Source organism: Crocuta crocuta, unplaced genomic scaffold (assembly GCF_008692635.1).
Source record: "Crocuta crocuta isolate KB4526 unplaced genomic scaffold, BGI_CrCroc_1.0 scaffold153, whole genome shotgun sequence".
Classification (NCBI taxonomy): domain Eukaryota; kingdom Metazoa; phylum Chordata; class Mammalia; order Carnivora; family Hyaenidae; genus Crocuta; species Crocuta crocuta.
Genome location: NW_027529525.1, coordinates 5246365 through 5274019, shown reverse-complemented (window position 1 = coordinate 5274019; position 27655 = coordinate 5246365). Strand labels below are relative to the sequence as shown.

General features: G+C 39.0%; 1 protein-coding gene across 1 annotated transcript; it reads right to left on the bottom strand.

The window, feature by feature from the left end:
- On the bottom strand, nucleotides 1–27655 carry CYTIP (cytohesin 1 interacting protein). The gene is made up of 8 exons (XM_077761032.1): nucleotides 27404–27655; nucleotides 20195–20244; nucleotides 19930–19984; nucleotides 15473–15575; nucleotides 15175–15268; nucleotides 12326–12395; nucleotides 4063–4129; nucleotides 1–1522 (listed from the first exon to the last, which is right to left on the bottom strand). The coding sequence occupies exons 1-8, from the start codon at nucleotides 27575–27577 to the stop codon at nucleotides 1065–1067; spliced, it is 1071 nt and encodes a 356-aa protein (XP_077617158.1). The 5' UTR covers nucleotides 27578–27655; the 3' UTR covers nucleotides 1–1064.

Here is a 27655-nt window from a genome sequence, read left to right as displayed (position 1 = left end):
TTTAAATCAGTAAGGACTATTTATTACACTGTCTACTCTAGAATATAGGTCATGAGCAGCTGTATCACCAGAACAGAGAAATCATGGACTTTAACTGGATACTGAATGAAAACGTGATTGAAAGGCTAGAAGTAATGTGATACTAACATGACCAACACGCGAAAGAGTGCTAATAAGGCAGCGACTGTTTGGAATCTATAATATAAAGTGAGGAATAAAGTGAAAAAAAATCTACAGGAGGATGATCCTTTTCCTGGCTTTAATTTTTCAAATTTCAGACATTTGCTCAAAAACAAAATTACGAAGTTATATGCAGGATCTTGAGAATTCTAGACTTGCCATCAACGTTTAGGCAGAACGATAGTTGAATCAGTGACATTCTCACCTATTTGGTTAGGCTGCCTATAAAAAAGACCTTATCATAATCTTCCTCAGCACCCCTATTAGACAACATGTTTCCATGGATCTCATGGAGCTAAACTCTAATATTAAATTGTATGCTTCCTGCTTTATTGTTGCTGTGTTTGTGAAAAATCGCTGACGACCATCTTTATAATCCTTCACAGATTTAAACAGAAACATTCAAAACTGCCTATTATTAAGTCTTCCTGGAAGCTACTGATCCGAAGCAAGCCTGAGGTTTTGTGACTTATCAATTAACCTATGGAAGGTATCCCAAATAATTATATTCCGTCACTCTTTTATTTACACTTGACTCTGAAAATTTCTCAGTTTTTCACATAGATAATCTAGAAAATAAATACAACCCTTGCCTTCACAGGCAGCATTAGAATGAGCAGGAACGTGCATTAATTTTGTTATACTTTCTAACTTATTACTTAATCCCCCTACTTTCTGGTTATAAACGGAGGTTTCCTGGTTACAAAATGATCTAAGAAGCAAAAATAATGATACAAAAATTTAAATAAAGGTCACTATTGCCGCGAGATGCGGTTTCAGTTTTGCAATCCATCTGCCATTTCCCACCAGGCTGGGTGGAGTCGGTCTACACAAGGCTAGAGATATTTACGAAATAAGCTAATATAAAAGGACAGGACAGCCTATCAGAAGCGACTCTCTTCCTCTTCCACTGCACGGTGAAGGCCGGGGATGAATTTTAGGAGTTGTTTTCGGACACTTCCCCTTCTGCTTTTCCGGGGCAGGGTCCCAAACATGTTTGAGAAGTTGCCCTCCCACAAGGGGGACATGGACCCACTACTGGCAGTACTAATGCTTCGGTTCCTCCTCGAAGAAGACCTCTTCAGAAAATCGTCCCCATCCCTGGGAACAAAGCACTCATCGTCTGTGCTCGTCTGTCGACTGAAGGCTCCCCTGCTTGAGTCCTCAGACACACATGTCTGGTAGCCATCCTCGCTGTCCATCGTCATGGAGCTCAGGCAGCTGCTCTCGCTGGATAATCGATTCCGGTCCAGGAGGGTTGGCCCGGGCCCAGGCAGGGTTCCAAACAAAACTGATTCATCTATGTCCATGTTTTCCAAGCTTGGGCAGTTACCTGAGTCACCTGGAATGCAGAAAAGAAAGTGGAATGGTTATGGACATCACTCCCTGCAAGTAAATATACCAAAATTTCTCTTCAAAGGGTGCAAGACAGAAAGAGTAAAAAAGAACAATATTTTTCACTGAGCTCCACCTATATGAAAAAATGACTTATTCTGAGGCCATTTGATAGACCTTGTAGTGGTGTTTCCCAAACTATTGTTCATGGACTAGCTTCCATGTAAAATGGTAATGCTAAATGACATAAATTTAAACAAGATTCTTCATATAAGAACAGTTCAACTCATCTGACAGTATGCCGGTATGACTTGTCAATCTCTAAGAATATCATTTCTCTTTTTTAATTTTTTAAAATTTTATTTTATTTTATTTTTGGGAGAGAGACAGAGACAGAGACAGAGCATGAGCAGGGGAGGGCCAGAGAGAGAGGGAGACACAGAATCCAAAGCAGGCCTCAGGCTCTGGGCTGTCAGCACAGAGCCCACTATGGGGTTTGACTCACAAACTGTGAGATCATGACCTGAGCCACAGTCTGATGTTCAACCAACTGAGCCCCCCACGTGCCCCGAAGAGTATTTTTTCTTAAACTGAAGTGACCCTGCAACATTTGTTAAAATTCTCACAGAAATGGGGTTCTAAAGAATATCTTTGGGGGAAAAATAAAAAATATACTTGGGGAAATGATGTCTTATGGACTTCCTCCATTTAGTTTATCTGATTTTTGGTTACTGTATTTTTTAAATAATTATAAAATTATTGTAACTTCATTTGAAATGTATGGGAAACAGTTATATAACCTGCACCCATAGGCTGATTATAGAAAATTCAAAAGGTATTTAAAACAGAAAGAATACCTTCCAGCCTCAAAATTCCATATTTCTTCCTAGACTACTTTAACACTTAAATGCTCTAGAATGCTACTCTGTCCAGAAAGCATCCGTGTCCTGAAATAAGTAACAGTTCATTTGTACAAGTTGAATTTGATCTGCTTGGCTAAATTTGTTCATCAACCTTTCCCTGCATCTGGGGTCTCCAAATCCAAATTTTAATTGTGCACCAACACCCATTCTGTCCATACCCCACTTGCTTATGTACTACCTGAGTTGGTTGGTATGCTGCTAAAAGAAAGGGGATTATTTGTTATATCAGCCAGAGAATGACATAATTAGGTCACTCTGCTTCAGGAAGAGTAATAGAAGAGACTTTATTTTTCCATCTGGTCTGCAAGGTTCAGTATGGTGAGCTCCGCACTGACCAGTCATACTGCTTTCCTTTTCACTAATAAAACCTACTTTATATCTTCTGGCAATGAGTTGATGAATTCTTTTTGACTGGAAAGCCATTGAGGATCTCATGCCTTATATATTTATTCTAGGTCTAGAAAAAGTCAGCTAAAGAACTCCTTCAATCTCTCAAAACAGTGTGTACAACAATGTCTTTATGCGGAGTTATTTCCCTTAATCACGAACAAAAGACCTTGTCTATACAAGACTATTCCTATAGAACCCTAGAACTGCCTATACTTACTAGACCAAAACCCATCTCCACTGAAGAATGCTCCAGAAGTAGAGGCAAAGGTTTCCCAAACACCTTCAAGTCTACAGAAATCCAGGAGGTAGCTGGATTTTATATTTCTGTCCTCCTAGCAAACTTCAGACCCGCCCCCCACCAAAAAAATCTATTAAGAAATTTTAAAACATTAATTTAAAAACATACAAAAGAGAGGTAACTTATATGTAAGTCTCATTTAAGAAAACAAAATTTCAACACAAACCTCTCTGCCATGCATTAGTGCCTAATCATGAATTAAATGTATCTTTTTTCCTGTAAATAAGTTTTTACTTGAAACAGACAGTCTAGTTGATAAATACTTTAGCTCAGTGTTATCTTAAGAAGATATAACCTATATTTCACGCCCACATAGCTAGTGGTTTCAGTGACTTATTTGTATGTGCAAGTTCATTCCTCGGGTAACAGCAGTCACATAGCAGATGTCAGATCAACAAATTTTTAACTCAACCATTCCCTTCAGTATTCACACAATAGCAAGAGCCACACATTGAGTGTTGGAATGATCATTCCGATTTCTGTCTTGGATTTATGGGCCATGAAGAAGAGATTCCCTGCATTCATGTAAATTGTATAATATGAATTAATGACAGGGGCTCTGCCCATTCCAGCCTCCGTGGTTTCTGAGAACTACACAACCATGGAGCCACAAACATTCTCAGGAATTTAATTCATCTACTGCTTCTCTAACATCTCCACATGCCTCTTGCAAATGTGCACATGCACGTGAGTGTGTGCGTGTTTTCACGTGCGTATGCGTTATATGTACAGAGGGGATGTGACTGGACTTACTCACCCTCCAAATACATAGGTCACTCCAAAAGTCATGCCCCCCAAAAAACATAGACTAGTATTCTTGATCCATGCTAGACAATTGTTTCTTATAATGATGATAATCTTAAAACAACCTAGAGGCAGAAATACCAAAAAAAGGTGAAATGTAAGTGTGGTTTCTGAACAGGAAATCACATTTACCATGAAGCAGACGCTGTTCCTGTAACTGCAGAGATCTGAACTCCACCCATTTTTTCTTCAAGGTTTGCTGATAAAAAAGAAAAAAAAGTGTTAATTATTGGGAATCCCCAGTGAAGGTAGCAATTTACTTCTGGGTGTTGAGATTTGTCATTAATTTTTTCCCTTTCTTGCACTAACAAACGCTCTCATTCATTCAGAAGATGATTTTCTATACAAAAGGGGGATACTGGGAATGCCACTTTCTCAAGAAACAATACAGTAGCACCAAGGAGTTGAAACAATGACATTGTTTTAATAGAAACAATGGACAATAGAAACGATGACATATATTTACTTTCATTTGTTTTAAATATTACAGAACCAGATTGTTTGGGTCTGTGTCCATTTACTAGCTGTTGAGACAAGGATTTACCATCTAAGTCCCCCATGCACAAGATGAAGGCATTAATAGAATCTAGACCCTAGGATTCTCATGAGAATTAACTAAGTTAGTAGATGTAGAATGTTTGGAAGAGTGATTACAACTTAGTAAATGTTCAATAAATATCATCATTCTATAAGCCTGGGGCATTAAAACAGTGTTTTCTGCTGCATACCTATTTATTTTTCATACCAAAAAGGGGAAGCCAGCCTGTCTGAAAGGCTTCCTTTGGAAGGCTAAACTTAGAACACTGCTAATAAGCACCCTCACTTCTTAACTACTTCCTCCTCGGCTGCCCAGCACATGAGAGCAGTGTCCCAGGGTGGAAATGAAGTGGCTGCAGTCACGGTCAAGACTGCTCATGAGACCTGGCCTAACCCATCAAAGGGGCTGAGGTGAGGAAAATCAAAGCCAGCCAGGCAGAAGCCATCTGACAAGGATCACTAAAGGCTCATTCTCCTTCACTCCCTTTGGCCTTTATCTTACCCTGCCCTTGTCTGTTCAGATCCCCACAGCAAACCCAGCAGGTAGGCACAGCTCAGATTTGCCTGTGGACACTTCATCGCAAAGGGAAGGCAGCCTAGTTGGAAACAAGCACTGCTTGGTAAGAAAGAGTCTAGAAAAGGTAGATGAAGGCTGAAAAGGCGGAGGGAAAAAAGTACATTTGGAAGAGGAAAGACTAAGGAAAATAAAATAATACAATTACAAGAATGTCATCAAATGCTTAAGGGAAGAATGGCTTTCCTCCGTTCAGGGACTAAACAGTCAGTAGGCAGGATTTTCCAAGTCCCGATAATAGTAACACTAAACATCAATCCTTGGAGTTACCAACATGATATGCAACCACTAACTCAAAGCCATAAAATGCCTGACTCAGTTGATATCTTGTTTTTTCTGCACTATATGATAGTCAGTGTGTCTATGAGATTGCTGGGCTACCTGAGTTACAGCTTCTTTTATTTGTGCAAACTGTGGTCCTATCAAGGTCAGAGTTAAGGACCCACGGAGAACAGAACTACCAAGGATCCAACGCCCTCCTTCTCCTTACAGGGGTCTATCTCCTGCAAGAGCTTAGAGTCCAGGAGAGGACCACAGGATAGGCTGACTATCAAAACTAAATACAGAGAGAAGAGGAAATTATATTTTTGCTCTTGTTATTCAGAAATACAAAGTCAGGTCTTGCCAGATGTTAATTTTTGTGAAAATAAAGGTTTTAAAATATTTAATCTGTTGAGTTGGTCCAGTTATCTGGGCATGTTATCACTTAAACCAAGAAAACACCAGTGTAAAGAGCAGATGTGTCAAAGTGACCAAGAGTTTTTGGTCTCTAAGGAAGTTTCCCCATTTTCCTCAGAATCTGTTTCTGCCTGTTCGTAACATTACAGTTGTATACTTGGACAAATGAGACCTCTTGCCATTAGAAGAAAATCAAAGCATGTGGGAGATCTAACCATAATGGGCCCTATTTTCTCACTGTATCTAGCTCAGGGCCTGGTATATAGCAGCCGCTTCGTAAATATTGGTTGAATGAATATACCGAAGAATGGCTTCTGAAATCAAACTCAACTATCACAGATGGATATTATGAGCTGGATGTATTTCCAATGTTTTCAATATACATGAGACATACAGCTAAACATTTCCATCTTGACTACTTTTATAAAGTGCTCTCATGGATAACATGCTGTTTAATTGTCCTAAGAAGTTCCAGATTAGAAAAGAAAGGTTCAGTGTAGCAAAATACCTCCCAAAGGCTACACACCAGGTGAAAAGCAGAGTTAGGTTAAAAACTAGTTCCTCCAGCTAGCACAGTGGATGTGCTGCTTTCATGTTAAACATGTGAATCATTGGTCATGAGACAGGGAATCCCTGAAAACATGGCTCAGAAGGGACAACTCTTTCTAAGGAAGAGCCTGTGGCCTCATGTAAACTTTGAAAGATCAGTGCATACTTACGTGGTACCCACAAACTAAATGTCATTGTGGCAAGGGGAAGCCAACTTGACCCTGGTTACACGTCAGATCCAGACACTTCTGGCTCGTGAGGTGAACTGGAAATCTCAGAATGTCAAGATTAGAAAAGAAAGGCAAGAGGATAAGCAGGAATAAATGCGAAGGTCTGCCGGACCTGGAGAAGCAGAAACAGGTAGCTAGGAATTGGGGTCCTGTGGCAATATATAGTCTAAAGGCACTTATTAGGATGAGCACTGGGTGTGGTATGGAAGCCAATTTGACAATAAATTATATTTATAAATAAATAAATAAATAACTGTGCTTATTTATCTGAGGAGAGGACAGACAAGTTTCCTGCTTGAGGAAGGAACCTTAACTGAAGCTCCACTACCACGAAAATGAGGCTGAGACAACCTGCTAATGGCGGCTATGACTCATGTAGAACTCGGGCCTAAGGAGACAGGAGTACAAAAATGCAACCTCATGACCTGAGCCAAACAGCACACTAACCCATGAGAAGGCATCCACACTGCCAGACCTGGCTCAGGATTGGAAGCTTTGAAAGTGCAAGGAAGAGGAAACCCAAGTACAATATTTAGTGGATGGGAGAGACCACCATACAACAGAAGTGGCCAATACAACAAAAGGTATGCAAGACTACAAAATTGGTAATCAATACATGGATTGTCTCCAAATACAATGAAAATGAACAGTGTCCTAAGAAGACTTCAAAACAAGAATATTTATAATCCTCTGAGGAAGAACAAGATCAGAATAAGAAATCTGAAACAAAGAAGTAAAACAAGAATGGATAGACACGAAAAAGAATGATCTGAAAATTAAAAAGCAATTAATCCTGGGACACCTGGATGGTTCAGTCGGTTAAGCGTCTGACTTCAGCTCAGTTCATGATCTTCTGATTCATGAATTTGAGGACCACATTGGGTTCTATGCTGACAGCTTGGAGCCTGGAGCCTGCTTGGGATTCTGTGTATCCCTCTCTCTCTCTCTCTCTGTCTCTCCCCTGCTCACTCTCTGTCTCTCTCTCTTTCTCTCTAAGATAAATAAACATTTAAAAATTTTTTAAGAATCAATTAATCCTTAAAACTGGATGGAAAGAACTCATTCTATACAGAATAAATACATTGCTGAAGAACTCAACAAGAACTTAACAAAACAGATAAAGTGATACAAAATATGAGCGGTTAGGAAGCAAGGAAAATAAATCAAACGACTCTAAAATATGTCCAACATGAATTCCAAAAGATAGTTCAGGAAATGATGGAGAAGGTATATTCAAAGACATCAAGCAGATACTTTTCCAAAACAGTAGGAACTCACAAGTCTTCAGATTGAAAAGATACTGTAATTTTTAAGCAATATCAATTTAGAAATGAATCCAAACCTATCACATTTCATTGAGACTTTAGATCAATAAAGACAAAAGAACATCTTCAACATAACCAAAAAAAGAAAAAGATTGCCACAAATTGAAATATTGGTTTTTTAAAAGACTCAAAAATAGAAAGTCCTTTAGAGGGAATTACCATGAAAAAAGAAAAAGAAGGCATAAAAAGTAGTATATATAAAAATGGGGACTTAATCTTTCTTGTGAAGAAAACAAAAATATTACAATAGAATTTTTATTACCAACTTTATGCAATACATTTGAAAATTTCAAAAATTTATTAACAAAAACATTAATTCAATAAAACTGGCTCAAACAAAACAAAATAAACAAAACAAACAAAACAGAAGTCTTATAATTAATAAAGAAACTGAAACAGAGTTTAGAAGTATTCTCACCAGAAAAGAACCTTAAGCCCAGATGATTCAGATATTTATAAGAATTCTACCAGAGAAGAAAAAGAGGAAGATTCTTCCCAGCTCATGCCAAGAGTCCAGTAAACATGATACCAAAACTAAAGAAAGATAGTTTGAGAAAAGAAAGCTGCAGACCATTTTTACTTAAAAATGAAGCTACCTTCTCACCACAATGGTGGGGGAGAGGGAGGTAGGCAAACCATGAGAGACTCTTAAATGCCGAGAACAAACTGAGGGCAGATGGGGGAGGGGGGAGGAGAAGGGGGTGACGGGCCCGAAGGAGGGCACTTGTGGGGATGAGCACTGGGTGTTATATGGAAACCAACTTGACAACAAACCATTTAAAAAAATGAAGCTGTCTTCATAAATCCCAACAAAAATATTAGCAAATCAAATCTATAGTTACGTAAAAAATGATTATAAATAAGGACTGGGTTGGATTATTCTAGAAATGCAAGAGTGGTTTTACATTAGAAAATCTTTTTTTTATATTTATTTATTTTTGAGAGAGAGAGAGAGAGAGACAGCACAAGCAAGCAAGGAAAGGGCAGAGAGAGAGGGAGACACAGAATCTGAAGCAGGCTCCAGGTCTGAGCTGTCAGCACAGAGCCTGAAGCAGGGATCAAACTCACAAACCGTGAGATCATGAACTGAGCCGAAGTTGGACGCTTAACCGATTGAGTCACCCAGGTGCCTGACATTAGAAAATCTTTAAATGTCATTTGCCATATTGACAATTTAAAAAAAAAAAATAAGCAAACAAGAATAACATGCAGAAAAAAAGTGTTGGATAAAATTTAATACAGAGGCACTATAAAAACTACCAAGAAATTTAGTATGGAAGGGAGCATCCCAAATTGGAAAAGTATATTCAGAGAGAGAGTTCATTCCTAATAGGAACAAGTGAGAATTTCCTTTAAAATCAAGAACAAAACAAAAATGCCTATTATTATAGTTTCTATTCATCACTATATTATAAGCTGTAGCCAGTGCAGTGAAGTAAGAAAGAGGACCTGTATGTTATTTTTAACAGTTACTGTCTTCACAGAAAACCAAAATAATCTACAGATAATTTGCTTAAATTATATAGTTTAGAAATAGTTTGAACTATATAGTTTGAATAAGAGCATAAAAATTGATTTTATGTATCTATACATCAACCTCAATCAAAAAGTTTATTTTTATAAATAAACTGTAATACAAACAAAAATCATTTGTAGAAAGGAATACATCTAGTGAAAGACATATAGGATCTACTTGCATAAAATTATGAGTCTTAATTGAAAGAGATAAAGAAATAGTTATAAATGGTAAGATTATGAAAAATTTTCCTCTAAGATTAGTAAGAAGACAAGATGTCCACTCTTATCACTTTGATTCAACATAGTGGAAGTCCTAGCCACAATAATCAGACATGAAAAAGAAATAAAAGGAATCCAAATTGGTTAAGTAAGAAGTAAAACTCACTCTTTGCAGGTGATATAACACTATATATAGAAAACCCTAAAGATTCCACCAAAAAACTATTAGAAGTAATAAGTAAACTTAGTAAAGCTGCAGGATACACAATGAAAATATTAAAATCTATTCCATTTCCATACAATAATAATGAAGTAGCCAATTATAATTGCATCAGAAAGAACAAAATATCTAGGAATGAATTTAACCAAGTAGATGAAAGACTTATACACTGAAAAATATAAGATATTGATGAAAGAAACTGAAGACAACACAAGCAAATGGAAATATATTCAATGTCCATGGTTTGGAAAAATTAATATCATTAAAATGTCCATATTACCCAAAGTAATCTAAGGAGTCAATACAATCCCTATCAAAATACAAACAGCATTTTTAAAGTTTATTTATTTATTTTGAGAGAGAGAGAGAAAAAGTGTGAGTCAAGGAGGGGCATAGAGAGAAGGAGAGAGAATCCAAAGGAGGCTTAACACTGTCCGCACAAAGCCTGATGCAGGGCTCAAACCCAGGCACCATGAGATCATGACCTACACCAAAGTCAGATGCCCAAGAAGCTGAGCCACCCAGGCACCCCACAAAGAACTAGAATAATCTTAACATTTGTACAAAACCACAAACAAAAGCCAAATAGCCAAAATGATCTTGAAAATGAACACTAGAATTTAAGGTATCACAATCTCTGACTTCAAGATAAACCACAAAGCCAGAGTAATCAAAACATTACACAGGCACAAAAATAGACACATAGATCAATGGAAAAGGATAGAGAGCCAGAAACAAACCCAGTTATATGGTTAATCAATCTATGACAAAGGAGTTAATAATATACAATGCAGAAAAGATAATTTTTTTCAGTAATTGGGAAAACTGGACAACTACATGCAAAAAAAAAAGAAAGAAAAGAAAAGAACAGGACCACTTTCTCACACCATACAAAAAATAAACTCAAAATGGATTAAAGACCTAAATATGAGACATGAAACCATAAAACCCCTCAAATAAAACATATATAGTAATCTCTTGGATATTGGTCTTAAAAAACATATTTTTGGATATGTCTCCTCAGGCAAGGGAAACAAAAGCAATAATAAATTATGGGGCTACAACAAAATTAAAAGCTTTACACAACAAAGGAAACAATCAATGAAGCAAAAAGGCAACTGACTGAGAGAAGATATTTGCAAATGATATATGCAACAAGGGGTTAATATTCAAAATATATAAAGAACTTCCATAATTCAACACCAAAAAACCCCCAAAGAATTCCATTAAAAATGGGCAGAGGACCTAAATAGACATTTTTCCATAGAAGACATACAGATGGCTAACAGACACATGAAAAAAACACTCAACATCACTCATCCTCAGATAAATGTAAATCAAAACCACAGTGAGCTATCACTTACACCTGTCAGAATGGCTAATATCAAAAACACAAGAAATAACAAGTGCTGGGGAATATGTGGAGACAAAAAAAACCTTCATGCACTATCGGTGGGAATGCAAATTGGTGCAGCCACTGTGAAAACAGTATGGAGTTTCCTCAAAAACTTAAAAAATAGAGGGACGCCTGGTTGGCTCAGTTGACTAAATGTCCCACTCTTGATTTCGGCGCTCAGGCTATAACCTCACGGTTTGTGAGGCCGAGCCCCAGAGTGGGGCTCTGCACTAACAGCTTGGAGCTGGGATTCTCTTTCTCCTCCTCTCTCTGCACTCTCTCTCTCTCTCAAAAGTGAATAAAGAAAATTAATAAACACCAGCTATATTGCTAAACACAGTCCAAGCAAGCAACCTGCCTGCAGTCAGCCATGTGGTCTCTGCTTAGACGGACCCCATCACTGCCATGCAGGAGAGATCTCTGGGATAGAGATCACTGTGATCTGCAGGACCATGACTCAAACGCACGTGGGTGAGAGTCTGCACTTCATGGCCTGGCAGAACCTCACATCTAGCAAACTGAGATTTTCAAGACCCCCAAAAAGCCATCACAGGGAATTTGCTCTAAACTTCCTGCAGCGTGCATTATCTCCTGGAAACTTAATTTTTTTGTTTCACTTCAGAGTTGATTGCGTGTTTGCCAATGAAAGTAGATTCAAGGACAGCCACAGGAGCAGAGGGAGATGATTTCTGTAGGATGAATGACGCTGAACAGAAAGACACCGAAGAGGACAGTGGGAAAACACAACTTCCAGACCCCCTCGCACCACCGCCTGCACCCCTCACAGGCAGCATGTGGCAAAATGAAGAAAAGACCAGCAACTCCTCCTTTGTTTCTTCCCCAAACAAAATGTAAATCAAGAGAGATCACAGGTGCATTAATGAAAAGTTCTTCAACTGATGTGCCTTCCTGTTGCCTTTCTGAGCCTCCCAAAAACACAGAAGGAGGAAGGAAGAAAGAGATTTGCACTGGCTTGTGGAATTTAATATTCCTGTAAAGGTAATTGTGTGGCTCTTGATAATTCAGCAGTTTAGACTCATCATGACATTTCATCTTCAAGGGCTATTTCAATTCCTCAAATAGGTTTTTATTCTACTACTCACACATTCAAGGATGAAAAATGTGCCTCACTGTATTAAATTAAATTACCTTTAAAACTTGTAGCTTTGCTTCAAGTTCTGTTCTTTTGAGAATCATTGTTCCATTAAGAGTCTCTATCCTGTTTTAAGAGAAAGGGGGTGGGGGGGAGGGAAAACAGCATGAGAGATTCTTTCAAACAAGTACCATCCTTGTGGAATACATGACTTTGAGCACAGACTATACCTTAAAGAGCAACATAAATGTTATTATTTTCATGGCACTTCAAGCATCTGCACCTAAGCCAAATCTTCTGACAATATTCAGAGAAAAAAATGGAACAAAAGCAAAAGAAAAACAAAAAAAATTCCCCTAGAGAGGGAAGTTGAAAGGAAAGATACTATTTAATTCGTAACCTGTAGCTCGCTTTATAGATGCCACAGTATGTCAATGACTCTTGTTCTCTACTGGAATCTATTCTCACAGTCTCTGACTGAATCACCCATTTTATTTGGCGAATATTTACTGGGCATTTACTATGTGACAGACTTCAGACACTGTGCTAAGCATGAGGGGTCCAGCAATGAAAGCAACATGCAATAGGGATTTTCGTACAGTGAAATCAACATGCTCTTTTTTGGAAAAAGAAAAAAAAATCCTTTCTTTCCTGGGATTCTAGGAACCTTTACTCGGTAAATTGCCTTAATTTTGCAGCTAGAACAAACAGAACCAAAACCACTATGAGATAATAACCTTCATATGACTCTCGCATCTCAGAACCTTTTAAGTTTTTAAACTTTAATCCCAGCCTTATCAGTTTAATGGTGTTCTTTTCTCCCTATACCAAATGCCTTTCTAAAAATAAAAGGACGTGTTCTATCCTGAGTGATTTGTTTTGTGGGCTTATGTTGAGGTCTTTATTTTGACTACTAAGTCAGGAATCTGAATAGGGTAACAAATTTCATATGTTAGTGACATGCCTAAGCATTTTTAAAGTATTGGTTCAAATTACTTCTGACAAGTAAGCTGTGACTATTTATTAAGATGCAGGAAATCTTTCAAGTCATAAATAATAGCATTAAATATGGAGACTGATTTTTCTCCATTTCTAATAGCATCATTCCCAAGATAACGAGATGATAATGAAAACCAAAATGTTGTCTGCTTTCTCATTAGGGTGATCTTGTCTCTGGGCACGAATGAGGAGCCCTATGAATCTGTTTCAATGGGACCCTTAATGCCAATCTGAGCTGAACAAGCAACAGATGTCTATGTGCAAAACCAAAGGAGTACGTTGGTCACTCTCTTCAGTATTTATACAGATGTCTCTCATTTTCCTGACGTCTGGGTTTCCATTTGTCTCCACCGGCTACTCCTTAATTATATACCTGCTTTCTACCCACTTCACCCATTTGGAACATAGCTTTCTGATTCTAACTGCCACCATTTTCCCTTGGATTCTATATGGCTCCAACCATATAGATTCAAGTTTCTCTGGACAAAGAGCCCCCCATCCTTTACCCTGAACTCATAGGATCCACAGGGTTGGATTAAGTTCTCTACCATCAAGAGTCCCACAGACAGTCAGAACATCTTTGAAGTTTAGACCGGAATAACTGAAGAGCATCTGGTGGATTTTCTATTGGCAGCTTGTAATGAGCAGCTGTGGGGTAGCTCAAGAGATACATCGTGGCATCCAGAGCAGATGGTTAAATCCTAGCCCAGTCACTTACTATATCATTGATCTTAAGTCCACCTAACTTAAGCTTTAGACACTTTATCTAAAAATAGAAATAAAACTAACGTCACAAGGTGGCTGTGAAGAATGAATGAGATAATGTACACACACCCCACCTTAGTCAGAATAAATGCTTAACCACTTCATCTGACATTTCTTATGCTCTCCCTAATCTACCAACCACCCATCACACTGGTTGTTTCTCTATCTCTTGGACATGCCAAGCCCCTTTTGAGAATTATCTCCTTGCCTGAAAGGCTCACGCCAGGAGTTCACATGACCATCCCTTCTCTTTCTTTATGTCTCAGCCCAGATTTCCCCTCCTCAGACAAGACCCCTTTAAACTACAGTAGAGTCCTCTTACTCAGTATTCTATCCCATTCCTTATTTTACTTTCTTAATAGCAGTAACCAAAAATTGAAATCTCAAAATTTCTTATTTTGGAGGCTTTCTTTGCCCATCTCCTTCCACAGATAATAAAGCAGTACGAGTATCGTTGCCTTTGTCTCTCCTAAGCCCATCACAAAGCTGGAAACACAGTATTTGCTCAATAAATATCATTTGAATGACCTAGCAAATTCCATCTTTTAACTAATTACTAATTATTAGGCTCTAAGGATGGTACGGGAGAAAAGTCAGTCAAGTCTCTGGTTGGGGAGAGCACTCCCCAGGAGGAAGTCTGAACTATTCGCAGGTGTGAGTGTGTGTCGCAGGGCAGGGAGAATTCAACAGAGCTTTCTTCTAAATGGAACACCAGAAAAGAAAAACAATTGGCTTGTGGTGTAAGAGTAAAGAATTCAGCCCTTCTGACCTTTTATTTGTTCTAACCACAAGATTATACTAGCCACGGAATCTGGACTAGTTCCTCTGTGTCCAAAGAGAATGTGTGCCAGTTTAATTGAATTGGACATAAAAAAAATAAATTTTCTAAATGCTTTCCCTCCCACACAGCCGTTCGGGCTATTGATGTCCTCTGACTTCAGATGTCAACAGTATGTTCGAGTTTGAGGAAACCTTGAGAAACAAAAGGGACTGATAATAAACGTCTGTACCCGATCCCAAAGCCTTGGTGCACTGTCTCCCTTCTTGTGATCCTGAACAAAAAGCCTATTCATTCACTCAACAGGCATTATGTGAGACCATAACATTTCCAAAGCCCCAGGGGAAGCAGATGGATAGTTACGTTAACAGGTTTCCTGAAGATCTGATCAGGTCAACGACTTGTTTGTGGGTAAAGCCTTCTGTGCTCACGCCATTGATATTTGCAAGGACATCACCTGGGAGATGCCAAGAAAAGTGAGTGTTAACATACTTGCTTAGAGACTCCCTCCTGACATGCAAATAAAGCAAAACAAGCAAGCCCCAAATATAAAAGAGCTAAGGAAATGCAAGGCGCCAATCACATCCTGACCCTCGGTATCATGAAGTTTTCTCTGCTTGCTATTTAAATCATTCCCAGTAGGAGCAAAGTTATAAATTACCAGTTTGCAGGCCAGCGTAGTGTGCTGGGCTGTCTTCCTGGATCTTGCAAATCAGAGTGCACATCTCAGAGGAGCACGTGTTCTGGTTCTGGAGTCTGTAAGTCTGTCAAAATTCAAGCGATACATAATTACTATTCAAAAAGCTCAAAATCTATGTGTCACAGCATAAAAGGGTGTTGACTACCTTAAGCGGCATAAGAGGTAAGTACAAAGAACATTTGGAAAAGCTTTCTTGAATATACACTGAATCAAAGAGACCAGTCTTGAGATTCTAGGATGCTGTCTGTAGCCAACCCTTTTCATTAAAAAAAAAAATCCAGCTTGAGACTAAAAATGGGATAATACAGGCTCAAGACTGTCTTTTTACAATCTAAGAGATCACCTGATGCTCTCATTATTATATATCTATTAAGAAAAATTAGGTTTCTTTATTTCCCAATGGGATAAAACAATAGTAGCCAAAAAGCAAAGGGGAAAATCTCCGTGCAGTTCTCCTCAGCTAAAGCGCTCATTACAAGAGCATATGGAACAGTACACATCCAGGAAGGGACATGTGCCAACAATAATTATTTTAAATCAGAGCTCTGCAAATAATGACAATCTGCCCTGTAGTTTTTCAAAAGTGCTGTAATTGACGTGATTACCTTCTTGACTAAGTGCTCTCTGGCATGCCTGCCCTGAATACTCACCGGTTCATTAGTCACGCAACTAAATTAGAAAAAGTTATGCCTCTTCTCTTGCCTCAGTGTGTCAAAAGCAGCTTGGTTTTGTTTTTATTTTGGTTCCAAAGTATACCAAGAACACTCCATAAATATTGCTCGATAGAGTGGCTCTGTGACCTATAACAAACATTTTTCTTTTTCACACATTTAAGTTATGAAGCCTAGGTCCATTCAGAATCAAAACCAGTATCTGGGTTTAGTAATCTGATTCCTAAAGGGAATCCATATTCCAGAACTGCTTCTCTGTGGGGAAATTAATGCCTGATGTTCATTCCTTCCTATTTTACAGACACGCAGGCTCCTCCTAGAAACTTGATTTTGTTAACATCTAAGGAATCTCTATTCACTCTGCAAGGCATTTAGAATCCCTATTTCATAAAGGTACGAGGGACCTTTAAAGATCATTTATTACACTTCCCCTCTAGGTCAGATCCCTTTAGCAGCGTTTCCGCCAAGAAGTCTTCTTGCTACAGCCTCGACCCTTTCAGGAATGGAAAGGTGATCTAGTCTATGCGGTACATGAACCAAAACTCTAACAGTCACTCCTCTGGGACACCACTGTTGTAACAATTCTTATTAGCAGTGAGAATCTGCTCTCCAGGTCCAGTGATCGAAGTGAGTACAATGAGGGGGAAACATGTTGATTTATACAGCCGGCATATATGTGTGCAGCCAGTGTAAAATTCGTGGGTTAGGGACAGAGAAGAAAAGGCAGAAGCCCCAAAGTTCTGGATAGAAATAGTCAAATTCTCTCTCTCTCTCTCTCTCTCACATAGTCTTCTAGAAGCCAATGACAGAACAATCCCTTGCATTTCTCAGAGATATAAAAGTCACATTACCCTCTCTCATGCCCAGTGACCTTTATTCTAACACCTGCCATTGTTTGATCTACTGGTACCAGGCACGTTACTAAGGATTTTATATGATGTATTATTTCATTTGAACCTCCGAAGAATCCCACAAGGCAGCACTGAGAGAACATGAACCTGGTGTGTATGAATCTAACATTTGTGTTGCTATCAAAGTGTGTGAGTCTCACTAGCAGTACAAAACTAGCACCCACGGAAATCCAAAGGGGAGATGTACTTGTTTCGTTTCCAACGTGCCCTGCACTTAGTAGATCAGAACCCAAATACATGTTAACGATGGGTGCCCAAGGTGGATACATAAGACTCTATCTGGCCTTCAGAAAGTTCCCAGACTATTTCCCCTATTTGATGACTAGTGCGAATCTTAGGACTGCTAAGGGAGAGATTATGGTGTGGGGATGCTTGGGTGGCTTAGTCGGTTAAGCATCCGGCTTTCTCTCAGGTCATGATCTCCCAGTTCATGGGAGCTGTGCTGACAGTTCAGAGTCTGGAGCTTGCTTTGTATTCTGTGTCTCCCTCTCTCTCTGCCCCTCCCCTCCTCTCTTTCTCTCTCTCTCTCTCTTGCTCTCTCTCTCTCTCAAAAATAAATAAACATGAAAAAAAATAGAATAGATAATGGTGTGGAGGTGGCAATGGAAAGCATATACCAAAAGGAATTGGCAGAAAAATGGGTTCCTCAGTTACTGGAACACATTGCAGTTCAGAAGTGAAATCATTAACTCATGTGGATCTACAGAGGTTCTTAGGTGCTGTAGCCTGCTGTCCACTAATGATAGCTTTGACTCATGCTCCATGTGGAGTCAGCATCCATGGTATGGGGGAGAAACATGGGGAAACGATGACATATCTCATAGAAGAATAAGAAACAAATCCTTACTCGTTACATTAAATAGGGATAAGTGAGTAGTCATTGATCCTGTTTCCAGTAGCAACTGCCACATACCCAGTGGATAATTCTCATTTAAAAAGAGGCACAGGGGCGCCTGGGTGGCTCAGTCAGGTAAGCGTCCGACTTCAGCTCAGGTCATGATCTCACAGTTTGTGGGTTTGAGGCCTGTGTCGGGCTCTGTGCTGACAGCCAGCTCAGAGCCTGGAGCCTGTTTCAGATTCTGTGTCTCCCTCTCTCTGACCCTCCCCTGCTCGTGCTGTTTCTCTCTCTCAGAAATAAATTTTAAAAAGATTTTTGAAGAGGCACAAAAGGCAGTGTCTCCACAGCAGAAAGAGTGTGTTGCATATGAATGGGGAGTAAGAGAGAGTACTATGCTTCTAAAACCTGATTGAAGAATTATAGATTTGACCAAATTTAAAAGTAGAATAGATCAGAAAACAGAAAGTATCTTTCTTCCTCCTACAGCCTTCTAACTATTCATTGTAGCTAGAGTTCAATTTGGTTTCTTTATTCAGAAAGCATGTTTTACTTATTAGCAGTTTCCTGTTCCTAATCTTCAAATACACAGCAACTTTCCAATTTGGGGGTTGATATTCAGTCACCAAAGTTTTCTGAAAGCAGTGCCAAAGTTAAGATCTCAAAGCCGATGTGCACTATAAGAATACAATTATGCAAAAGAATATGATTATCTACAAGCAATGCCAAAGTGTGATGGAGAAAACAACCAATAATACATAAGTTATTATTATGCACTTAATTGGACTGGACTTCATTTGACCTAACTCACCACCTTTACGAATATGGTCATGAAAACACGGATAGCAAATAAGAAATGAAATTCTTAAACTACTAGAAACCAAAGCCTCTATGGGGTGCTTGGGTGTCTCAGTCAGTGAAGTCTCCGACTGCAACTCAGGTCATGATCTCACAGTTCATGGGTTCAATCCCTGCATGGAGCTCTGCGCTGACAGCTCAGAGCCTGGAGCCTGCTTCAGATTCTGTGTCTTCCTCTCTGCTCCTTCCCTGCTCATGCTCTTTCTCTCTCAAAAGATAGATAAACATTTAAAAAATTTACAAAGGAATAGAAACTTATAAAAACTGTCAGAAACTTCCTAGAGCATGAGACAATATGCAACTAGACCCAAATGTTCTAAAATGTTTCAAATAATAAGTATAAGGCATTGTCATTAAGATAAAAAGTCCAATCTTCTTTGTCATATCCAAGATGAAATCTTCAATATTTCAAAATGTAACAGGAGTTCCACATGAATACATGCAGTCTCATATATACAAATATACACACTTTCAGGTATTTCTTGAATACCAGAGTATAGATAGAAAATCTGATATACAGGGAGCGTCTGGATGGCTCAGTCATTTAAACATCCAACTTCGGCTCAGGTCATGATCTCATGCTTGTTGAGTTCAATCCCTGCATCGTGCTCTGTGCTGACAGCTCAGAGCCTGGAGCCTGCTTCAGACTGTGTGTCTCCCTCTCTCTGCCCCACCCCTGCTCGCACTCTGCCTCTCTCTATCAAAACTGAATAAGAATGTTAAAAATAAAAGATAAAAATAAAATATGATATACAGTATCAAAATGCTTATGCAAAACACATATTAAATACAAATATATAAAATGTGCATCTGTAAAGAGTATTTCACTTTCTTATTTAGAAGATCTGGCTAAAACCAAGTATTTCTGATCAGCCTCAGACTTACAAGAAAACTGAAGCAACTAAGAACAAGGAGACGAGCATGTCTCAGCGGTTTAATTTTGTCTGCTCAATGTTTTCTTTCCTTGAGGGCACCCAGCACACCAAAAACCTACCCCAAACCACCACACACTGGATAAAAGTCACAGCCAGAAGTTACGGAGCCCATGATTCTCTAATCCTGACTTCACTCTTTCTTTGCAAAATAACATACTATCAGTGCCACGTTCTTCAATAAAAGTCTGGAAAATTGAAAACTGCCCACCTGAATTTCAAATCCAAATGTTCCATTATCTTGCTTTTCCACGCTAACAAGCTTTCTGTAACAAAAATTAAAAATATGCATGAAGACCAAAGTATCACATTTGGCACATACTTATCATTAAATAACTGTCACAATTATGAATAGCCGACATTCATGTAAACTGTAGTATATAAGACTGTGTGTGTGTATATGTGTGTCCACATTCTGAAGAGCTGTGCTCCTGAATGCCCTGGTGAGAGACCAAAAAATACAAGAATTTCATTACCTTTGAGACCAGGAGAAGTCACCTAAAGAACTTGATCTCGTCAAAGCAAGCTGAAAAATATAATAAGCACACAGTTATCTAAGGGTCCTTAAGTCACATCTATAAAGTGTTGTAAATCACAAAGCACTTTGTTCTTTATCACCTTCTTTGGCCCAGCTCTGGGAAATTGTTACGTAAAGGTAGTAATTTCCATTCTCTAGTGGTAGCAAAGGAGAGCCAAGAACAGGAACGTGGGAGCATTAAAAGGCTAAACGAGGCTCAGATAATAATACACCCTGGCCAAAAGGGTTCATGTAATGTGGCAAAACTCCAAAGCTTCCTAAAAGAATGTCCTATCTAAACCCTATTTAAAATAGCCTCTGAAGATTAACCATAGCAATTTATAATCAAACGGAAATCCAAAGAAAACAACACCCGCAGAGTGGCATATAAAACTCAAATACTTGATAGTTTTTTGAGATACTGATGAAATGACTGTATTTATTATAATAGGTCAATATTTACTGTTTTTAGCAGGATAAAATCATCTCTAAAGAACCAACTCATATACAGAAACACAATTCAGGTGAAACCAGGGACTCAAAACCCCAATTCTGTTTATGATCTATTTTTTACAGGAGGTTTGGAAGAGTGCAGGGAGATCGGCAGCCAAGAAGGGAACCTCCAAACCTCCAAAGAGGTATAAATAGTATGAATACTATCACCTTTACTCCTCTGCACCTTTTGGAAAAAGATCATATAAACATAAACTTCTGGGATATTTTCTACCCTTGTAAATAGGAAAAGTAAGCAAAAGGCAGCGTCTCGTTTTTTCAGGTGATTGCTGTTTTTTCTATGTTTTTGTTTCATTAGTTTAGGAATTAACAAACGGTAATCAGCTCTTTCTCAAATGTTAACTGTAAACTGTTTAGGATTAGCTAACCCAAGAGCGAGCGTTCCATTGTCAGCCTGACATGCTTGTCATCTATCAGTGAATACATAAAAATGTCAGGGCCTGCCTGGGTGAGTCAGCCGGTTAAGCATGTGACTCTTGGTTTTGGCTCAGGTCCTCATCTCGCGGGTTGTGAGTTCAAGCCCCACATCAGGCTGTGTGCTGACATTGAGGAGACTGCTTAGGATTCTCTTTCTCTCCCTCTCTCTCTGCCCCAATCCTGCTCATGCTCTCTTTGTCTCTGTCTCTCTCAAAACAAATAAATAAACTCTAAAAAAAGTCAGGAGATCAACGCATAGTCCAAACAAATAGAGCATGAAAATTAGAAGGAGAAAAACACATAACATTAATGCACAAACAAAACCCTCATTAAGGCATTTGTTAGGACAGAAGCCTACATGACTGTTAATGAATCTGAATTATCAAGGACCAAATGCTAGCATTCTCACAAACTCTCTGGAATGCCTCAGTGTTCAGAATTCGGCTACGGATTGATTAGTTAAGCTAATATGACAAAGAGATGATGGGCTCTTGTTGCTTTGATGCAAATTAATTACATTTCGTAATTCCTTGTCTTTTCAGTTTTGCACCTCCAATCATTTAGATCATTCTGAAGATGGCAATTGGAAGGCTCAGATCCAAAAAGAGTCTCTAGATTGCCAAAAAGTATTTATTTTCAACTTGTAAGGACTAACTGTACAAGACCCACAACAATTTGCATGATTTATTTCATCCTGATTTGTCCTACTTACCACAAACATGGGCGGGGACCACTCAGCTATGCCTTCTTATGGAGGAGAACAATAAACTTGACATTCCCAGGTATTTTCATCTCTCCAGTATACAGACAATACTCACATTGTCTCAATCTACCTTCATTATTTGCATCTCCCTGGCTTTTATCCTTGTTTCCTATTGCAAACTACTCAGGTAGGTCATATCTACTTACGTTGTTTGTTACCATATCTACGCTTATATTTAAAAATACCACTCTTGCTATCAATATTCATCATATTATTCACATAATCTTATGTGTGGAGACCGTATGTATATTTATATAAAGGGTGTGCTGGATCAAATATCTGGCTTCTGTACAGAATTGTCTTTATCCTTAGGGCCACTTGGGGAATGTAGTGCCTAGTGCACTACCTGGAATAGAAGAGAAACTTCAAAATAGCTAAACAGACAAACAGAAGGAAACTACAAAGACACCAATATAAGTAAGTAGTGATGAAAGATCAGGTTCAGGAGAAATGCGTTAAGATATTCTTCAATTTTGCCCTTCATCAAATTTTAAATATTTGCAGGAAAAACTCAAAGGCAATCATTAAAAATATATATATATATTTTATAAAAATATATTTTTATATCAAAATATAAAGTTAAATTTTAAAAATCACAAACATGTGGCAACATCAAAGATGAAAAACAAAGAGAGAACAAAAACAATCTCAATCCAAAAACAGCAAGAACCATAGAGAAAGGACTAATAGAAAACAAAGGAAGTTCTAAGGCCTTAATACATAAATACCAACTGTATAAATGGTGGCAAACATTAATAAGTTATTAAAATTTCCAGCCTTTCCTTGGCAATTTTAAATGCCCTTTTGCTCGGCAAAGAATCACAGCATTGATGGGAACCTTAAGATTTCATCTGGTCCACCTGTATCCTGCCTTCTAAATTAAAAAATCATGCTAGATGAATTCAAATATAAAATATTTAAAGTCCACAAGACAAATCCAGGGCCTCTACACAGAAAGCAGTTTCCCTGCCTCTCTTCTGCTAACCTTTCCATCTAGCTAATTGACTAGTTGAAAGTATTTGCCTACCACATCGTGAGGCGCATAGCAGAGACCCTATTCCTGTGGACCGACTGATTTGGGTTACCAGTGACACACACGAAAAATCAGACTAAGTCAAATTATAAACTAGTTTCTACTCTGGATTAGCGATGAACCTCTCTTAGGCACCTAATATTTAAATAAAAAAACAATTTAAGTAAATGAGGCACCGTCAAATTCCCTGACACGTGCCACATCTTGACACAGAGCCTCCTTGCATATGATCTGGGCTGTCAGACACAGGCAATATGGAAAGGAAGTTTCCCAGGGTTCAGCCGCGCTCATGCACCCAGCTATCTGCCTAAGTGGGAAGGAGTATGCCTAAGGCCTTATTACCAAAAGCATCACACTTTGGAAAATGTTTTGCCTGCAGCCCTTTTCCTAGAGTGATCGGTCCTGTTCTAAGATCTATCTTGGGGCGTCAGGGCTCCTTGCCCTCCCAGCCAGAGCCTCTTCTCCGGGTTGCAGCGGTGACACCAAAATGTATGAATAAGGAACTGGTGTGTGATGAACAGCATATGCTGGCAACAGCTGTCTTTTATTACACATTATCTAATATGAGAAATCTAGGTTTGGCAATTTGGCAGGCCTGCGAACTACACATTCAATTACTACCGCTGATTAGACGAAGCTCCTTAACCCCTTGCTAGCCACTAATATAAAGATCCCTGGGGTTGAGTTTATGATTCCTCCTCTTTTGATTTTAGTCAGAGAACCTTAAAGATTGGGTATTAATATTCAAAATGTATTTTTTGCTGCTGTGTAGTGATTTACAATGTCCCTCTTTAGTGGGAAGCCAACACTAAATATTTCAGCTGTCCATTTGCAAAAGATCAGGGTAATCTGTAGCTCAGCCAGAGAGCCAGAGGACCGACCGGAGCTCAAAGTTCAATACTATAGCCACTTCTGCTGCTAAGTAACAGATTGTTACTTCCTGGTCCCCACTGAGTGTATGTATTTCCGGAAAGTATTGGGGGTGGGGAGAGGCTATACATTAAGGTGTCTCTTTTGTTTTTATTGTTTGTTTCAAAAGCCCAAATCCTATGCCTTGCCCTCTTTCTAGTCCCTGCCGCACTCTCCCTAATTCTTCCATGAATACAGGTTGGGGTTTTGGGGTTTTTTCTGTTTCCCTTTTAACCTAGGAACCTTGGGTTAGCAGGGCTCCACAGACTATTCTAAGACACAGCAAAATAATGGAGACTTATGCAATTTCCTAAATTTAAGTGCCCTTAAGGAATCCAAATAAATGTCACAGCTTCCCAAGAAAGTCTCACTGTGGACTCATGGGCTTCCTTTCCAAGAAAAACTGTGGGCTATTGACTCTGTGCACGCCACATTATGGATTAGAGAACACTTTTCAAATGCTTTGGTAGTGAAATTAACACAGTTTTCTACCTAAAAGTATTCATTGAATGATCAAGATACCTTGTTGCCATTACAAACTTGGGAGTTTGGGGTCACAGATGGGTGAATAGCCAGAAATCAAGCCAAAAGCGCCTGAAAGGTAGATAGAACCCACCCCAGAAGTAGACACATTACAGAGCTTAGCACAAAATTTCGTACCAGAACTTTTAAGGGAAATCACCTTTCAGAAGTTGTCTATTTAGTAATAATTCAATAACCTAGAGAACATCAGGCAAAGACTGCCTGTGCTACCAATGAGGCACATTCTAGTTTCTAACCTGCCAGGTCCCTGGTTCTCAAACTGCCTTCCAAATGTAACCTACTACCCTTGAGGGAGTGGCCCAGAGGTACAGTCACTACTGCTTTGGCATCACCACATTTATAAAACCTATCCTTATTTCCTCCTGCCTCCTCTCCACACTGTCTTCCATTGCAGGGATTTTTTTCCCCAAAAAGTATGTGCAGAAGTAGAGGCTGTACTAAGGTGTCTGTCACCTCTTACAAATGCAGGTATTGAAATAATACGTACACACGGAAATCTATTTTTAAGCAATTCCAAGTGTAAACACCCAAATGCTTCTGAAGATTCATCTTAAACTCCAGGCTCACCAGATACAGCTTTGCAGAAACCAAAGCCAACAATAACGAGAAGTATGAACTGTTGACGTCAGCCCTGAACGGGTTGAAAATAACAGTGGGCAGAGAAACACCTGCTCATGTGATTGCTTCACAGGGATCTTGTTGCCTGTGATTCAGTCAGTGCCAAATGGGTGATTATTCTCTAAAAAACCACTTAAAGGAAATGAACACCCATTTGGAAAACTCTGAAATGTTGGGATCAACTTGCATCAAGTCTCATTGATGATAATGGTGCAGGATCATAAGTATCATGTAGAAGACGTTTTGTTTTGCTTTCTTTCGTCCGTAAAGTCCTTCTCACAACAGGAAGAAAAAGCTGTTTGAATAGGAGTTTGCTATGGGGAAGAATAGGAGAAAAGGGAGAAGACAGGACCTAAAAAGATGAGAGCATCTGATAGATTTGTCGGTGTGGGAAAGTGGGCATTTGTATGTATATATGTTATATACCTATGCACAATGCATGGGGTTCGTGTGCCTAAGTCCTTATCTTCCACCAGTAACCTCCTACTGACTGCCTTCTTTTTGTCAATGCTATCTTTACTCAGGCTTAAAACCAGCTGTGACTCCTCCATCTTCACTGCCTTTCCCAGCCAAGTCTCTGGGTCTCCTCTCCATTCTGTCCATTTCCTCTTTCTCCAACTACTACGAAATTTGGTCCCTCACCCTTAGTCCCCATCCACTTACAGACGCACCATGTTTCTAGCATGAGGTTCCAAAACCCTCTACTGCTCCGACATGCCCAGTGGCTACCTGTGTTGGTCAAACTACCGCTTCCTCAGGGGAAGTGTGTAGTAAAGCTGCCTGCCGCTTCTCGGCCTTTCGGCTAAGATCAAGTGCAAAGCAGCCCAGCACCGAGGTCTCCACTCCCTTTCCACAGACACTTATTGGGTTCTTCCAGACATAATAATATGCTGTTACCTCAACATGCCCTAAAGGCCCCTGTGCCTTGGCATTAATTATTCCTTTGCTCTGGAACACCCTTGAAAACTGGAACATCCTATCCTTCAAGGTTATATTGAAAGACATGTCCTTGAATTAGAGCATTATGTTGTGTAATGCCTATTTATTCTGCCCACTGAATTGTTAACCCTAAAAGGCCAGGAAATGTATTCTTCTCATCTCTGTACCTTCTGCATACTGCTCTATATCTGAAACCTGAATAAAGATCTTGGTACTTCCCACAACTGCTTTATTTTCAGACAGGTAGTAAACTGATAGAAATGCTCATCATTTGATTAAACTTATTATCATAAAAGCACTTTTACATTAAAAAAGATCAAAATCCCAACCATGGCAAATTATGCCCTTATCTTCACTGTGAAAAATAACAAGGAATCAACTATATACATTATTGAGAAAAGATCAGGACTCCCCCACTATGCTCTAACTCTCTAATCCTGAAATTAGAAGGCTTTAAAGAAGCACATGATGTACATGGAGGAATTAAAGGCAAAAATTAATGCTTTAAAGCAACTCCAATGCTAAATTCAAATATGTACTTGGAGCATGATTGTAAGTTCTATAACCAAAACCTGAAGAGGTGTTATGGTTAAACAATTATTACTTAAAAAAATTAGAAATTGTAGAATCAAAGAAACTAAAACAAAACTCAGCTGGACATGGATTTGTCTAAGTGACTTTCATCTCTAGGGGAATCCCTTACAATAAAAATAAAAATGATAACATAACGTTTGAGCACCAACTTCACGTCAGGTGCTGTGTTAGGCACTGCACATTTTCTTCACTTAGGCCCAAGAAGAGCCCCTTAGGGTGGTTTTATTATTATCTCCATTACAGAAGAAAGAAAACTAAGTCTTAGGGAGTCAAGTGACTTGCCCAAGATCCCACCAGCTAGTAAATAGCTGAGCTCTTATTAATCTGTCATTCAATTATCCAATAAAAGCCTTAATTCCCAATAGCAATAGTTATGTACCTGTGCCCCAGCACTGAAAATAAAAGTCAGTCAACAAAGTCTGTCCTGAAGAAAAAGTACTCTCGTTTCATTGGAAATGACTATCATGCAGTGAGGCTGGGAGGGAAAGAATCAATGGGACACATACCGGGGGAAAAGATCAATAATTGTCAAACTAGCCATGTATACATGTACTATCTAAGTTTGATGCGCTTAACGATTTTCATTTTACCTGAACACCTCTTCAAATGAGAAGACAATCTTCTTTTAAGTTTTACCTTGAAAATAATATTTTATTATGATCTTAAATCTTTTGGACTAGTCTGTGAGCTCCCTGAGCTACTTGTTTCCATCCTCACCCATACTCTCAGGGATTAATTCCAAGCCTCTAAAACACAAGTTCAGTGCAAAGTCAGATAAACATATCACTCTACTCCCGTGAGAACAGGAAAATTCTCAAAGTACAAAATAGTAACCATACCTGCTTTCTCCCCCGAGGCAAAGTAGCCACTGTGTCTGCCAGCATTTGAATCCTTCTATTATCATCCATTCGGAAGCTGCCTGTGAGTGTGGAGTAAGAGCTATAAGATGCACTAGCACAATAGTCCACCAAATTGCCATTGCTACTCTGTTGCAGAAGCCTTTGTAAAGACATGGTGAATAAAGATTTCTCCCGCTAGCACATGGTTGAGTGGCCTTGCAGGATGGGGGAAGCTAAAAGTATAACCCTCTG

What these genes read in the sequence shown, in the direction of transcription:
- CYTIP (XM_077761032.1), bottom strand. Translation starts at nt 27,577, where the DNA reads ATGTCTTTACAAAGGCTTCTGCAACAGAGTAGCAATGGCAATTTGGTG. An exon ending in CATTTGGATTTGAAATTCAG is followed by an intron (nt 15,576 to 19,929) that starts GTGGGCAGTTTT and finishes GAATTTTGACAG; the next exon opens with ACTTACAGACTCCAGAACCA. An exon ending in CAAAGCTACAAGTTTTAAAG is followed by an intron (nt 4,130 to 12,325) that starts GTAATTTAATTT and finishes CTTTTTTATCAG; the next exon opens with CAAACCTTGAAGAAAAAATG.